At 32.9% G+C, this 16,730-nt stretch overlaps 3 protein-coding genes across 9 annotated transcripts in view; 1 reads left to right on the top strand and 2 right to left on the bottom strand.

The window, feature by feature from the left end:
- The window catches only part of LOC122627044 (immediate early response 3-interacting protein 1), an 8,019-nt gene extending 6,108 nt beyond the window's left edge, over positions 1-1,911 (top strand). Inside the window, exon 4 of the mRNA XM_043807799.1 lies at positions 1,890-1,911. The gene's annotated coding sequence lies outside the window, so the exon portion shown is untranslated. The remainder of the gene's footprint in view (positions 1-1,889) is intronic.
- Positions 535-6,574, bottom strand: LOC122627043 (lysozyme c-1-like). Of its 2 annotated transcripts, XM_043807797.1 has the most exons (3): positions 5,876-6,574; positions 3,830-4,050; positions 535-3,605 (listed from the first exon to the last, which is right to left on the bottom strand). In XM_043807797.1, the coding sequence occupies exon 1, from the start codon at positions 6,433-6,435 to the stop codon at positions 5,986-5,988; it is 450 nt and encodes a 149-aa protein (XP_043663732.1). In that variant the 5' UTR covers positions 6,436-6,574; the 3' UTR covers positions 535-3,605; positions 3,830-4,050; positions 5,876-5,985. The 2 variants fall into 2 exon arrangements, with proteins under 2 accessions (XP_043663732.1, XP_043663731.1); XM_043807796.1 differs by having other exon boundaries at positions 535-4,050.
- Positions 6,575-6,899: 325 nt separating this feature from the next.
- LOC122637813 (chondroitin sulfate synthase 1) lies at positions 6,900-16,068 on the bottom strand. Of its 6 annotated transcripts, XM_043830208.1 has the most exons (7): positions 15,828-16,068; positions 12,118-13,099; positions 10,362-10,502; positions 10,092-10,272; positions 9,187-9,543; positions 8,436-9,104; positions 8,180-8,347 (listed from the first exon to the last, which is right to left on the bottom strand). In XM_043830208.1, exons 2-7 carry the CDS (start codon positions 12,952-12,954, stop codon positions 8,328-8,330), a joined length of 2,205 nt encoding a protein of 734 aa, XP_043686143.1. In that variant the 5' UTR covers positions 12,955-13,099; positions 15,828-16,068; the 3' UTR covers positions 8,180-8,327. The 6 variants fall into 6 exon arrangements, with proteins under 6 accessions (XP_043686137.1, XP_043686138.1, XP_043686139.1 ...); XM_043830202.1 differs by having other exon boundaries at positions 6,900-9,104; positions 15,828-16,066; XM_043830203.1 differs by having other exon boundaries at positions 6,900-9,104; positions 15,923-16,065.
- Positions 16,069-16,730: the final 662 nt, after the last annotated feature.

Genomic DNA, 16,730 nt, shown 5'->3' with positions numbered 1-16,730 from the left:
CTCTCTCTCTCTCTCTCTCTCTCTCTCTCTCTCTCCCTCCCTCCCTCCCTCTCTTTCTCTCTCACTTTGTTCGACCGTTACTCCAGTGGTCTGCGTGTGAAAGATTGGTCCTCAAGTCTTTACCAAGAGATATACCTACGCGAGATTTGGTGGATGTTGGAATTGTGAAATTTAGTCTGCTTCGTCGACTATAGTGAAATACTAGTTACAAGTTGCGTCCTAGACCTAGACTCCGTATACCCAATACTCCATTACAATATCTGTGAAACTTGATGTATCGATGATCGTGATCACTCTTGTAGTCTATGCAAAATCATGATCGACCTTAACAGACAAACGATTTTCGATTGCATCGATATATTATAGAAAATATTTCTTTTTGCAGTAATTCGTGTAATTACTTGGAAGGTTTCGAAGGATAATAATTAAAAAAATTTCTTTTTTGGCGAAGCATTCATAGACGGTTTACGTAACAAATCTCTCGTTATTTGCTCAGGGTCTTCAATGATTTCGAAAGAATTTGATACTGCAATGCCTTATGTAAAAACGTTTTATGAATACCTATTACAAGTGGACAAGTGGACATGGTAAAACCATTCTTTTGGTCTCGTCCCGCATACGACATACGTATGACCCGTCTAAAATTCAAATATGATTTCCAAAATATTGGGCAAAATGCAAACAACGTAATTGAAAGTTTCAATACATTTAGTGGTTTTACATCAGATTTTTTGAATCTGCAATTTATAATCACTGGATAGCAGTATATTTCTACAACGGAATTATTTTATATATTTATGACGTAATCATATCAATTGCAATTTGAAGAATTTGTACAAATGCGTATTTCTATCGGTCATTCATCTTTTTATTTTCTGAGATTCTTATTCTCCAGGCTGTCCTTTTCCTCTTTCTCGTATACATTTGTATAGAAAAAGACTACCGTTCGATCTCATGTTAACGTCCAGTTGTGATCCGATTGGAGATGGTACAACTAAACGAGAGGGAAATCGCTTTCTTCCACGAGAAATTAATTATCCAAGTTATGACCCTTTGACCCACTTCTTGGTACACATCGACCTCGTGTTGTTTTCTTTTTTTGTTCTTTTCTTATTTTTCACATTCTATATTCTTTCCCTCATTTTTTTATCAACTTCTTTTTATTCCTCATAATCCACTGTAACCCAATTTTATACTCCAATCGCACATGTTTATCTCGACCTCATAAGTATGACATATGTATGTATGTCCGTGCTTACATATGTGTGACCTCGAAAGGACTCACGAAATTTTGTACGATCGCTTTCACGTGTCGACGTCGTATAAGAAGATAAAAAAAAAAAGGAAAAAAAAGAAGCAACGGCAAGCGAACAAGGACGCTCAATAGTTTTCATTTCTTTTTTTTTATTTCTTCTCTTTCTTTGTAGATTTTTAGATATATCGTTTTCTTTTCTTCTTTCTTTTTAAGTTCGGCGCCAGGAAATTTCGATTTCTTCCAATGATAAGCACTTTACTTAGCAAATGCTTCAGGAAACTCCGAGCTGCCTCCTAGCTACGAGAAGGTGCCATGTGCTGTATCTGAGTTTCTCGAATACTGACGTTACGGGGTTGCGGAAAGAAGGTCGGGGGAAGGAAGGGGATCCGTGTGCTCGAGGCTTCACTTTCGCTCGGCCATAAGCTTCTTGCTCGTATCATCTTCCTCCTCACTCTCTCTTTCTCTCTCTCTCCTTATTTTTCCCCTCTCTCTCTATATATGTCTTTCTCTCTTCTTTTGCGTGTAGGTTTTTCTTTGATCCTGCGAAATCTTTCGTGCCGGATGTAGGATATAATAACGTGTGAAAAACGTCTCGCATGAACCTTCTCCCTTTATACGAAAATACATAAAATACATACATACATACATATATATATATATATATATATATATATATATATATATATAAGTATATGCGCGTTTTGCGTTAAATTTGAATATTTTTATCTTGGACGTGAACGTTGCTTTCTTTCAGCACGATCCTAATTATCTTGAGTATTCTCCAGCCTTGATAAAAGTAACCACATTATATTGTTGAAAATTTGTTATACTATTTAGAATTTTTTGTGATTAGAAAAAGTACGAAAATGTTTCTATAAAACTGTTTAGAAATTTAACACTGAAGAGCTAGTTTGACAATTAAAATTCTTTTATAAGTTATTTTTTCATAGGATGCAAGGATGCATTCATGATACCAATTGAATTAGATTTGTGTACGTCTATCTTTGTACTGGGATATCGTTTTGAGAAAACAAGAGTGAAGAGAAATATCTAATACGTTAAGGCCAAACGTTAATCCCCACCGAGTGAAAGGTGAAAGGGAAGACACAAGATGATGCGTAATGAATCGAAGATTCACATTGAAGTAATATAAATTTATCGATTTTCTATCATACGATATATGATTGTAGATTAAGAATTAATTAAAAAAGTATTTTGTATAAATCCTTTTCTATCATGAATCGGTTTTAATAAAAATTTTTGTAGTATTCACGACGACTTGTATTTGCGATTTCTAGCAAAGATCTCGACGGTAGCAGGCAAGCGACTGAACTCATAAAACTACAGTGTGCCATTAGTAGTGTACTATCTCCTTTCGTATTAGCATGCTAATGCGAATGTGTTCGACGAAGATAAATATTTGCGATAGTTCCTAAGTTTTATCCTTCTTTGACAGATATATCTACAAATTATAATTACTGACTAATTAATTAAATTTACAGAGTTTTTCAATGTTTTAAGAGCAATATCTTTTCTTTGTTTTTTCAAATTTTTTGTTTTTTTTATATTTATCGATATATTTTTTAAAAAACAAAGTTCGAAGGACAGTATATGAGAAAGATCGGATTGTTAAAGACATTCTTGTCTTTCGATTAGGCAATCGTTTAACAACCTCTGCATGTCGCAGCCGCCCGCATTAGAAACCGGCTACTAGGCAGAAGATCGCATGTAGTAGTTTCTCTAGGAGTTTTAGACGAGAGATAGAATTACACGAATGAAACGTCAAGTATGTAAAGTGTGCGTACATGCATATAGACAAACACATGCGCGCACACATATATATATGTATATATATTGCGAAGGTGATACCGTGACTTCTATGATCGATTATAATTAACAACGTCAAAATTCAGGAGAACAATCAACGTTACGTTAACGTAACCAAAAGTGGAAATGGTAACGTTACAATATTAACTCGCGTAGTGAACGTTATTCCATTCCATTCCCCTCCTAATCATCTTAGCACCGTTTCAAATCTCAGCACTTTCTTTTCCGTTTCAAAACTCATTCGGTGCGCGCTCGCTGCCATCGTATCGATGCGATGCTTCGTACTTCCTTCGTGTGAACGATATTTCATATATCTCCGTATATATATACAGATCGGTAGTGTAGAGAAGAGTGGCTTACGACGTTACGGAAATTACACAATCTTAGCGATCCACGTGATGCCAAAGCTATAGAGGATTAGGATTTACGAAGATTCGTAGTTTCTATATTTATAACGTTGCTTTGTATAAATCGATGTTGGGTTTATCGGTTTAACAAGTTTTTCTCTTCGGTTAAGTGAAATCTGTAAAGTCGAAATTCTTCGATTAAATAACTACAACAAAGTTACTTTCTTCTAATCGATGAGAGATAAGCATTTTTTTATTTCCTTGTTTGTTGCTTGTATTCTTAGTTATTCGTTCGTAGTTTGGCAAAAAACTTTTGAAGAAGATTTTGCCAACGGAAGGTATCTTCCTTTACGCTAAGCGAGATTTGATCACCTCGAGAGCAACAGTGACCGAGATTTACCTGTTACCTTCGTTTCTCATCGGTTCACTTTCTTCGAGAGGATGCGGAGAAGCGACCTTTGCAGAGGTCACTGATACTACATTCGAATTTCACCGCCATGATCATCTTTCCGGAATATCAGCCGGAAAGCATACGTCGTTTCAAGACCGTTCTGTTCACCGTTTCTTCCTTCCTTTGACTCGGTGAAGATACGCATACTGATGTACCATCTGTAAATTAGACTAGTTGGGATATAACAGAGAAGCCTAAACATTTATAACGAATGCAGGAAATAATATTAACAAATTAGAAATGGGAAGAGAAAGATTAGAATATTGATTATCGAAGTTAATTATTATGTTAACGAATAAGAAGAACTCTATTACATAGATTTATATCGTTCGATAATAAACTTTTTATCTCTGAAAAAAATATTTATTGTAAAAATAGATGATGTTAATCTAATATCTATTTAATTATACCTGCGTGGTATTCCTTATCTCATGTTAGTAATTAATCGATATGAATATACAGTAGCTCATATGGCATTTCTACGTTAGTGAATGAGAAGCTTCGGTTTTATTTAATGTTTCTAGAAAGGGGGTGATGACCTGGGTCGCTCTCACGCGTTTGTCTCTCAACTGTTCACTTCCGGTAGTGAAAGGCGTCTGCATTTGCGACTGCTGTATATAATATACTTACGGTAGTCCTCGACTGTATGCGAACGACCAAACATACATCTGCTTGGACAGCTAACAGAAAATGTTTGTTTCAAAAGTTAGTCTCTTCTAAGCTTTACCCTAATTTAAGATTTTAGTGAAAATCTTTTTTCAGGAATAATCGATTTCCTTTTTCGTTGTATCGTTTTTCGTAAGAGGAAAACACTGGATCGTCTATTTACGTTATATACATTGTACATTATTATTATTTTTTATTTATTTGTATAATTCTTATTGGAAAAGATGCGAAAATATATCTTTTTAAGTACATCCGACAAAAAACATGAAATCGGGAAGAAACGATCGTATTCGCGTCACGGTCGACTTTGTAATTCTAATAGTAGAAATTTCTAAACCATCTTAAGTTCTTGCCAACTCGCACGTCTCTTTAAACGTTGCCACAACGCAAGCTTGCGCAATTTTTGTCCCACAAATCCAATAGATTTACATGCATATTATTTAAAAGATGTACATAGAACGATGAACGATAGTAGTATGTATTGCGATCGTTGCATAACGTGTTTATAAGCGATATGTAAATTTTGTTAAATGACGACGCAAAAGCGAATATGTCAGAAGTTCGGTTTAAATAGATCGCTATCAAGACTTTATTCGTATTATGTTAAAAAAGAAAAAAATATATCTTAAAATTTTCTTCAGTTTCCTTCTCTTTGAAGCATAATAGTGTTTTTTCAAAAGTTTTACTTTAAACGATTATGATTAATTTTTTGTCATGTAAATAAGTTTTATCGTTAACTTTGTAAGATATATAAAATATGAAATTTGTTTTTGCTTCGAGAATTCCAACACAATCAATCAAAGGTTATCTATAATTAAATTTTTTATTCTTATCTCTAACTAAGTGGAAACAGGAAAATAGTAGAAATACCAATGAAACATTACATTACGCATTAATAAAATATCTTTTGATTATTACATCATTTACATAAGAATAATGTATAAATAGAAGCAATACAAATGCTAATGTAATTAAAAACTTTTCGAAAGAATGTTGAAATATTATATTACAATTAGTTAGTCATAGTATATCGTTATGTAACAAATGCAATGAAAACAGAATCTTATATCCAAAAATATATAAAAATCTTCCAAGATCTTCCATTTAAGGAATTTGAAGAGATCGCTATCTACATTTCAAAGAGATAAGAGAATGATTGTAAGTTAAATTTAAAAATTCAACAAAGGAGTATCTTATATAACGATATAACTGTATATACAATTATCGATATAGAGAATAATTTTATCCTAAAACCTTTCTTTTAAAAAATTAATTAATTGATATATATATATATATATATATATATATATATATATATATGTAACTTACAAGTAATCGATTAATGTTTTCTTCGTTATCTAATCATAAATCATTGATATTTTGTACTTTTCCTTCTATAGATCGTTAAAATAATCAACGATTATTTTCTTCTATGACATTCATCGTCGCCTTTGACAATTTCTTATATTCGGTAACGGTTTATTCTTGCATTTCTTCGTCCATTCGTTCCAAGCTTTGAATCCGTCCATGTTAGAAATCTTTTTCGCACAAACTATGTCATCCTGTATGTCGTCGTTGGCAAAATCTTCGCAACGCTTGTTACAAATACCACCGACACGACCACGTGTACACCATTTGCTACTGCTGATTTGAAATATCCCGTAGTAATAGTTGGATGCTCCTTTTGGACCAGTGATGAGCTGAGTATTCATACCACTTTCGTTCTTCATCAGGCAAATCCAATTACTCATGAAAGTTCTTGAGATGCCACCACGTTGAAGTTCACGCATGGCTTCACACTCGTTTAGAATTTTAGCCTTCGTTAAAATGCCACAGGATAATAGTAAGATGATTAACGTCGAAGTCTTTGTCTGTAATCCGTATTTCATTTCGTTGTTTTGTTTTCGACAACAAAGTTTTTCAATTTGCCTGAAGAGACAACACACACCGACGGGTATTCAGACGTAAATGTTTCTGGTTTGAATGTCACTCCGACGTTCTACCGACAACGATAGGCACTGACCTCGAGCTTGAGCGATAAGCTTTTTAATGTAATTATTACAAACGAACGATGATTGGTCATTTCTCTATCTTATTCTTTCGATAGTTCTACTTCTTTTTAACTATCCGATGCTCAATGAGGAAAATTTTCGAATAGAGATATAAACAAATATAATTTATGAATAAATAAATAAGTAAATAAATATATGTATAATATATATATATATATCAAATATACATACATACATATATATGTGTATATATATATATATATATATATATTTGATATATCTCAAAGTTTTCGATCAAGGATATACGAATGATCAAATCGGATTAATGGTTCATAAAATAATTTTACATTTCAAATGAGGCATTACTGTTATTATGGTCTCTTTTAACATAATCTTAGTATAGCGTAATACTTTTACAATTGTATAATTTATACAAATATTTATGTCGTATCACGTTCACATAAAGGAATAGATAAAATACTATGTTATGTTTTTTACTTACAACTTCTATATATTTATTCAATTGCCTGCTTTTTGATAAACTTTGTCATATATTTATTTCTCGAAGTGACTTTTATGAAACCTTTGAATAAAGCCGATTATATTTTTTAACGATCGAACTATGACAGTTGTCAACGATTGCGACATTTTGAAGACAGCTTATGAAAATACTGAGTGCGAAAAAACATTATGAGCTATAAATTGTGTCAAAGTATGACATTTTATAAGAGGATATAAAGCAACTCATGTGCTTCCACTGTCAAGTCTTTAAAATAAATTATGGAAAATATGAAACATGATAAGAGCGAAGAGACAATTCTATTTTGTATAAAAAATACATTTTCATTTGTATAAATCTATTTAAAGTAGGATTACTTAAAATATTTATATATTTATTTTCAATATAGCGATTTGATAACATAATGTATATTAACATAGAAAATATATTATCATATACTATCGTAATAATATTATGTAGTATACTACTTATATGATAATAATAACTTGCGATACTATAATTAAATAAAAGCACAATAATATCACAATTACTTGTTGAAATAATGAATGCATTCGTAAAGCGACAGCACGTTCAAGTGCACTTATTATTAGTCACGAGTATTATCGTCATTGTTACATTGTCTTTGCAATTTTGTATTTCTTCATAGTTCATGTACACTTATAAATGTAAGATCTCTGTGAAAGTTCTATGGATGGAACATCATTATTTATTTATCGTCAAATTACGATTATTTTATAGTTTCGTTCTTTGACGACACTTCTATTAACTTATGCTTGTAACAAATATTATGATCTAATTGTACGGTAAAATTTTAGTATTTTTCTTTTATATATACGTATAAAAATAACTTTGAAGATTATATATTACGCATAATAATGGCATTTACATATAAATGTATAATAAAAGTTATATTTGGCGTAAATGAAAAATAAAAAAAAAAAGAAAAAACTAAATTAATGTGTATGTACACTTAAAACAGTGAATAGAACACATTATTTTGAAATAATATATATAAATTATTGTTATATATATTATTTGTTTTTCTTATTTTTGGCTTATTAGTATTAAGATCCAGCCTTCGTTAATTTTAATCGTTTTTCCTTGGCAAATTTTAAGTATTCAGGATTTTCATAAATAATCTTAGCGAGTGTTTCGAGTCCTGCATAAGTGTCAGCCTTAGTACCCATACACATTGATAATTGCGTATCAGAGAGTTCTTTGCCACACTCGACATCATGGAACACGTGAATCAAATTTTTATCAGCTGCTCTAAAAATTTTTATCTTTGATTTAACGACTTTCTCAAAAAATACTACATCCTCTTTACCCCAACCTCGAATCGATAAATCAAATCCACCAACGACATCATAGTCCTTCTTATATAATGATACAATACCAAAACCAAATTGCCTCCAATAACCAGCAATTTCCGTAATAACATATTTGTCATGTTTCTTTGAACTTTCATGAACGATCTTTGGATCGTATTCACTAAAAACTATAGGAAAATAAATTTGCTTACTCATTAATGTATTTAATCGTATACGATGTAGAGCAGAACTTGTAAAAACGATATCTACGTCAATGAAGAGTAATAAATTTTCGTCTTTCATTTTAGTAACTCCTTCGTGAAGAGCGTTAGCCCTTGCAAATTCTCCAGAACCTAAAATTACGTTGATACTAGCACTGCGATATTTGTACTTCAATTGTTCGATCAAATCTATCGTTTTGTTCAATGTATCCTCTAGTTTATGCTGATATAATACTACTAATAATTCCGTTTTTTCATTAGTCGTTAAGCACACCTCTTCGTAATTTTGTAAAAATCTTTGAAATACTTCATATCGTCCGGATAAGGGTAATATGAAATGTATGATCTTTTTTTGAACGATATTCACATTTTTCCGAGATTTGGAGTTTGAATCCAGGAATCTTCCATGTGAAAGATTTTGTACAGATCTTTCTTCGTTTTCTTGATCATCTTCCTTAAATCCCTCGCCATTTATCACTTCTCGTATTTCTAATCCTGTAAAGATAATTTTTCAATAATTATCAATTATAAATGTAGAGACAAACAACAAATTAACTATTTAGTTAACATTTAGTACCGGTAAAATGTTGATGAAGATAAATATGTCTTCTAACTGGCAAAGTGACTTTTTTGCCTCTATATTTACGATAGACCAGAAGTAGATCTAAAATTGTGTCAGCGCCATAGGAGTTCACTCTTCTGTAACCGTAAAGAGCAGACCGTTCGTCGACTACTCGACCACGTTGTCTCGAACAGGCATTTATAGAAGCCATTACTTCCCTAGTAATATCCTCCAGACCCTCTTTAATGTCACTGTGGATTCGTCTTCTAGGATTGAAATCGGCCAAGCTATATTCCGACTTCGAAATGAAATCCCAAGGGATGACTTCGTCGCTTATAGTTGGTTTAAAGGTACGAAGCCCAAGAGGAACACCTGTTACATGTAAAATAAATTTTTGAAAAATGAAATGTTCTATTTAGCATAGAGTTTAAAGCATTATTAAAATATGCAATATAAATTATTATTATATATTTGTATATATGTAAAAAATAAATAAGTAATTCATAACAAAAATAAATCATAAGTAATCTACAGAAATTATAGCCAATAAAAGCAGATTCGATGAAAGCAATAATCGAAGATCATTTCACTCCATAAGCTGCGACGGACCATGTCGCATCTCTTTTCTTTCTAGTCGCGTCAGACTAACAATCAGTTTGCATAGAGTAATCATGCAAAGTGGATCTATTAATAATGCGTACGTGTGCGTGATGAAATACAATCGTTCTTGAAATGATTGCCTTAATTGAATTACAGATATCTGCCTGGTTAAAGAACGCTTTCAAGGCTATTTTAAAGTAATGACTTTACTAAAGATTCAATATGCGTGACGAATATTGAACGTACTTTTTGATTTATTCTGAATATTTTTGTCTTTTTTCTTTTCTTTTTTTCAAATATGAAAGAGAATACATATTTACCTAATATCTCGGTGTCGCCAGGATAGTTCTCAGAATAAGGATTGACAGGGAAGAGCGGTACAGCATCAGCCACTTGATAATATTTCAAATGATCGAGATTTATATTCAATTCTTTTGTCATCGTATAGATATCTCTTTGCAATTTGATTTTTTCTTGTTGCAAGTCTTGTACTTTTAATCCCTAAAAAATATAATCATATATTTCTTAATAAACACATACTTTCTGTCTCAGAGTTTAAAATTCATCATTATAATTAAACAAATGCAAACCCTCATATAATTATGAAGTCGATACATGTACGGAGAAGTTTTTATAGGATGTAAAGTAATGGCACGATGTACTTCTTTTCTCTTGAGATTACCCGTAAACGCCTGATCTCCACTGCTATTATGATAAAGGATTGATTGCATCTGTAATGTAGAATGTATATATATATATATATATTTATATATATACAATTATCAATGTTATAAATGTTTCGTATTTAAAGTTCCCGTCACTATTGAGAAGTAATTTCGAAATAACTGTTTTTATTAAACTTTCGAGATGTTAAGATCGAGAAAAATAACTCGATACGGTTACTGGGTTAGCAGGGTACGATTCGCTTGTACTTAACGACTAACATCCTCATCTGTGCATTGTACCTTCCGAGTTAACTCAATGATAGCGTACCCCGTATATGATGCAGATGCGTGGCATATGTATTTAAGCCAGTGGTAGTATGTATAGTACACTCTATGTATGTGGTATTATGTTATTTTCTGTCTCCATTAAATTATTACGAACTTGCGTGTTCTCAAACCTGATCCGGTATATGGAAGATTGCTATTTCCTGGTCTACATTACGAGCTTACCGTTACAACGATTATTGTATTGTTCTTTATAATTTACACATTTTTGGATTATTATTACTATTATATTATTGGGATTATTATATCATTATTATTTGGATTATTAACGATGTTTCGCTTTACGTTTACAATAACAAAAAAAAGGAAAAAAAATATAAGATTTTCTGAGAAGAATAGAAATTAATAGGACTCGTCTTCTATTTAATCGCTTAACATTTTTAACATAGTTTAATGTACGGATAAACTTTAATGTACGAATCTTTTCTCGCAACGAGATGAAGCATATAAGCGTTTAATAAGATTCAAGTTTGCATTGGCCAACAAATTATTCGTAGTATATACCAGTAAGTATGAATATGTACACACGTGCGGTTAGCACACATCTCAGAGATTAAACAAGAAAAAGAAGGGAGACCGACCAAAATAGATAGTGCTGTGCGAATGTGTATAAAAAAGAAGCCAGCAGTTAGGCCCTTCCAAGAAACGAAAAAATGGAAATAGCTTGTGGGTCGACTTATCAAATTTAGTTTCAGATATTTACTTAAAACCAAGAAATTACTACCATTAATCAAATTAAAGATAAATACATACTAAGGTCATTTTAAAAATTCGTAGCTTTTTTTATTTTTTTTTAATAATTTCATTATAATAAATTTATTATTTAAAATTTATTAAAAATGAAATTTATAATTAGAAAAAAAACGCGAGCGGTCCTTATATATACGCACACACACATACACATAAAATAGTATACAGATATTTGATAATAATGATGAAATATAGTATTAGAAACTTCAATGAAATTCTTATTGATAAAAGTTTGTACATTAAACTAGTGCGATGATTCAATGATATATTTATAGTTTGAGAACGAATCAATTTACACAAAATAATTCGAATATATTTTATATAATCGTTTACATCGTGTCGAGTGTCGAGTGTGCTTGGCATAGTCAAGAGTAGTTTAACTTAACAGGAAAATCTAAGCTGCTTAGGAATACTTTGTGAAAAACAAAAATTTATTTGTTTCTTTAAGAATGATAATTTTATTCCGATAAAAACGAATATAGTACGTACCCAAACATTTTCGCAGTTTTATCGAGAAAGATAAGAAAAGAGTAGATAAGGTTTATCGAAAGTTATAGCTTGCTTTTATATACGAAGAAGAAATTACCTCATAGCTCCAAGTGCAAGGAATCCCAGCATACTTTTGAACACATCTACCCAACTCGACGTCCTCGTGGGTGGTGTAAAGATGTTGCAGGCAATACTTGATATGAGGAACTATCCTTCTAAGCGTTTCTCTCGAGAGAATAACACCGGGGCCACCCATGCAAAAGTTTTCATCGTATTCGAGAGAAAGTAATCCAAACTCCTCAGAATTACCTCTACCGGCTTGCCCGATATACATAGGTTTCCTTGAATCGACGGATCTAAGAAAATTCTCTAAACGATCGGTTCTGACATAAACGTCATCGTCCGCTCTAAAAAACCATTCGAAACGATCGCCATAATGGTTCCACATGTATTGCAGCATCATGAAGGATTTCTTTTGTGGTGGATAACTATCGTCAACCCGGGGAAGCGGTACCAATGGTAGGTCAGGACAATTTTCTGGCACGGTTGAACTTTCCGACGAGAAAAAGGCTATTTTACCTGGTAATTCTTTACCCCAAGTCTCGTAAACAGCTTTAGCTCTCGTATCGAGATATTTCTTTGCTGTCATAACACCGACAAAGACCAGACTACCGGAAGAACTGTTGATACGTTCGTCATCCGACAATTTTGGCATATTTCGCACCGTCGGTTCTAGTATCAAACTTCTCGGTGTAGGAGAAACTGTCGAGAATGATGAGGAGGACGGCCAACCAGATCGCTGAAGATTGTTTGACACGAGTATCCGATAACCACCGATCAGAAGGCCAAACACGAGACCCACCGTCAGGCCCAGAACGGCACTGGCCAGGCCACGTCTCTTGCGCATCGCTGAACGATACGTCACCTCTCCCATTCACTCTCTTCCGGGATTCGTCTAGTTCCGTCTCGGTTCATCATCGTTCTCCTCCACGTCGTTGATCTTCGTTTGGCTATCTTAATCGCTGCAGCTTCTGGATGATGCTGCCTCTCTTTCGATGAGCCCATTGTCAATTTTACTTCTAAAGACAAAAAAAAAACTATAGTCATTCGCTATATTTTTCTTTATATAAAACACAGTATATCTTGGTCAGTGTCTATCATCTTCTGCCACGCAAAACACGCAATAAGTTAGGAAAATAATAATTGTGCGAATGCAGCTGAATAACAATATATGAAGATAAGAATCACTTTTAATCTAATTACGAAGCCTGGAGATTTTCTAGCTAATTAATTATTATCTCTATAATTGCTGATATAATCGACGTTCTCATATCTGTTAATTTATATGCATATGTAAATCGCAATAAGTAGAAAAATATAGTAACTATTTCTTTAATTAAATGTTATAATTCTTTTTGTAACAGTATTTATCGATTGTTCATGTACAGTTCAATAGTGTTCATTTAATGACCATTTTTGTCATCCTTTGGTAGTACGAACTTTTATCTTAATAAACTTGCGTAACAACAAACATTGGCTGATCAATTCTCTAATAATTTTCAACGATTTTTTGCTAAACCTTCTATATGTAAAAATAACTTACTATTTTTCAAGATCGCATCTTTTGTCACATGTTCATTGTAACGCCGCACAAAGAGAATTAGAAGTAGATGCATAATCTGGGTAAACGTATGATCGGCAACAGGACTAACAGAATCAATTAAAAACAGTATACGGAACGGAGAGAAGAACCGGTTTGAGCCGAAAGTCAGACCCTCGACAGAGTAAAGCCTACCTCGAGATAAGACGGTGTCGTGTCTATAGGTTTTGTGCTAATACCTCCAAGTATACATATATACATATGTACGTAAATTGACAATGCAATTATCGTGCTTCTTTTACGAAGAGCCGATAGACTTGTCAAGAATGAATTTTAAATCGAACGAGACATGGTTCAACTTTAAAGAAAAATGGATAAATTGTAGAAATAGTCTAGATTTAGAGAAAACAATGTTGATGTTAACAATATTTGAACGATCAACAAATATTTCAACAATCGTTCGATAATATCGATTAAAAATTAAAAATGCTCCAATATTTGTAAACGTTACATTCTAACGATAGCGAGAAAATGAATTCATATCTACACAGTCTAACTAGTCTCTACACTAATTTGAATACATTTAGCGAAGCACACAACCCGATTTTATGAAATGTTTCTAAACAACAATAACGATTGTTCGAAGATAGATTATGATCTACACTTTTGTATATATTTTATGAGATATATAACTCGATTTTACGAAATGTTCGTTCTACTTTCCTACCTTGAACTTATCGAGGATTCCAGAGAGACAGTGAACACGTTAGAATTATATTCGTGATTCATGATTTTAAGAAAATATTCTTCAGATTTCGAAGAGGGAGACAAAAAACAAAAAGAAGTATCTCTACCTCAAAAAAAATTGAGCAACTTGATGAAATTCAAGATAATTCGATCTAGTCAGATATTTTAACGTTGAAACGAGCGTCTCGACGAAAGGCGATCGACTGGTTTAGTCATACGGTGGCCAGCTTATTAGGAGGCACCGTCGTCAGTATTTTTTGTTTTCCTACCGTTCCTCCGTCGCTATTGGACGCGTCTATGGCTTGTATGCCGAACGAAATCTCGGAACAGCACGATTCTTATGGAAATGAACTTCGAGCCGACTACCTGCTCCTTACATAGAAGACGTTCGAAGTGAATATATCGATGATTTTTTTTTAGATATTGCAAATAGATATTCTAGAAAAGATGTTGAAGATTCCAATTAAAGTAAAAGAATTTTTCTGAAGAACACAACAAAAATTTCATATATCAGACGAAACCACGATTAAACGACATTTATAAATGAAAATAATATCACTTCTTTTGTTTTTATATAGAAAAATTACGAATTTAATGACCCTCGAAAACTTCTAGATACATACATTTGTACAGATATCTTTGAACCTCGTTGAATAGTAAAATTGTCTGAAGGAGTGGCTCAAGATAATCTACGCACGACTACGAACGAAGACCAGCTGTTAATTGTTCCCACGGACGATGAGAGCAAGTTCGACGATGGCCTAACGCGGAATCGTCCGAGCAGAGTCATGCTGCTGCCCGAAGATTGTTCGAGTAGCGAACAGAATGAAGAAATGTTTGTCTTCTTCGATCGAACGAACGACCGTTGACACGGACGGTCGTCGCTTGATTTTTCCAAGCGATGAATGCTTCACGGTTCACAGAGCTGCTCTTCTTTTATGCTTCATTAAATTTATAAATGCTTTTGAGAATAGTCAAGCCTTCTGTCGAACTAAGAAGTCTGGCTTTGATAAAACTTCTTTTAATTCCAAATAAAATCTCAAATAATTCCAATTTATTCATTTGTAATATGTTTATGTATAATACTATATAAGCTTAATAAATCTTAATTGTGACAACATATCCGTCGTATCCGCAATATGAACTAACTATAAGGCTAAAGTAGAAAATCCAGATTAACTAGGAGTACGTTCCTGGAACGACAAAACCGCAAATTCTTTTCTTTCATCGAACGGAGCATAATATTACGATTTATGAACCGCACGTGGTATGTTCGAATCGCGAATTATTGTTTCAACATAAACTACTCGACATTCGAAATAATCACATTTCTGAACAAAACGACTAAAATCGATTAAAACAATAAAAATTTATGGTGTATAGAATAAATCGAAAATGTTTATTCAAACGGACAATAGATAATAATCTTTAATGATAGAAATGAGAAAGAAAAAACTCACGTTTGTAGTAGTCAAGCTAGTTCGATGTTCGATGATACGATAAATATTACGAAAGAATCCACATGAATGAGAATTTGCACGTTAAAAGAATATACCGTGGTAAAGTTACCCTGGCTCATGCTTGCAAGGAGAGCTCGCGTACTCGTACGTAGTAGAAACTGGTCGCGTGTGAGAATCGTGGTAGAACGAACACATACTACGAACAGGATGCCACCACGATCGCGACTGAACGAACGGGACGAGATCGTCCGTCCAACCGGCGGCGGTTGGCCGCTAACCGGCTAAAAACGAGTAGGGATGATGAAGTACGAGAAAAGCCGAAAACCTACGCGGTTCGCCTTAATCTGTCGAAAGCCGATAAGTTACGAAGAAAGTCGCTTATCTTCAAAGAACTATGTTGAGGAGTAATATTTGAAAATGATTACTTAAAAACTCTTAATAGGATTTGTCATATGTATTTTGAAGAACGAAACCTTTCTATACTTTTTTCATCTTAAATTATATAAAAACCTAAAATAATTAATTAATTATTATTACGAGAATAATAATAAAGAATAATTATTATACTCTTTACAACGCTCTGTGCTTTTATTAAATTGATTTATAACGTACTATTGGGTTTGAGAGTCCCGGAGGCTTTTTACCTTGTCCCTGACCTCGACAACCTTGAAATCTTCAAAAGCCCTCAATCACCCTTTTGACCTTCTTCGGTCGATGATCGAAGAGTTATATTACCGTTAGGCAGATCATTCGACGTTTTATACATTTACATTCCAAGCGTTATCGCTTCGAGGTTAGGAAGATTTTTATAGATGCTATATTTATCGTTTTACTTGACTTCTTTCTAGTATAATATAAATAAACTATCTATTTCATAATCCTATAAAAAAATAAATAATATTT

The sequence above is a fragment of the Vespula pensylvanica genome, chromosome 2, assembly GCF_014466175.1.
Source record: "Vespula pensylvanica isolate Volc-1 chromosome 2, ASM1446617v1, whole genome shotgun sequence".
NCBI lineage: Eukaryota > Metazoa > Arthropoda > Insecta > Hymenoptera > Vespidae > Vespula > Vespula pensylvanica.
The sequence above is the reverse complement of the archived record's forward strand: the minus strand, read 5'-3'. Positions and strand labels throughout refer to the sequence as shown.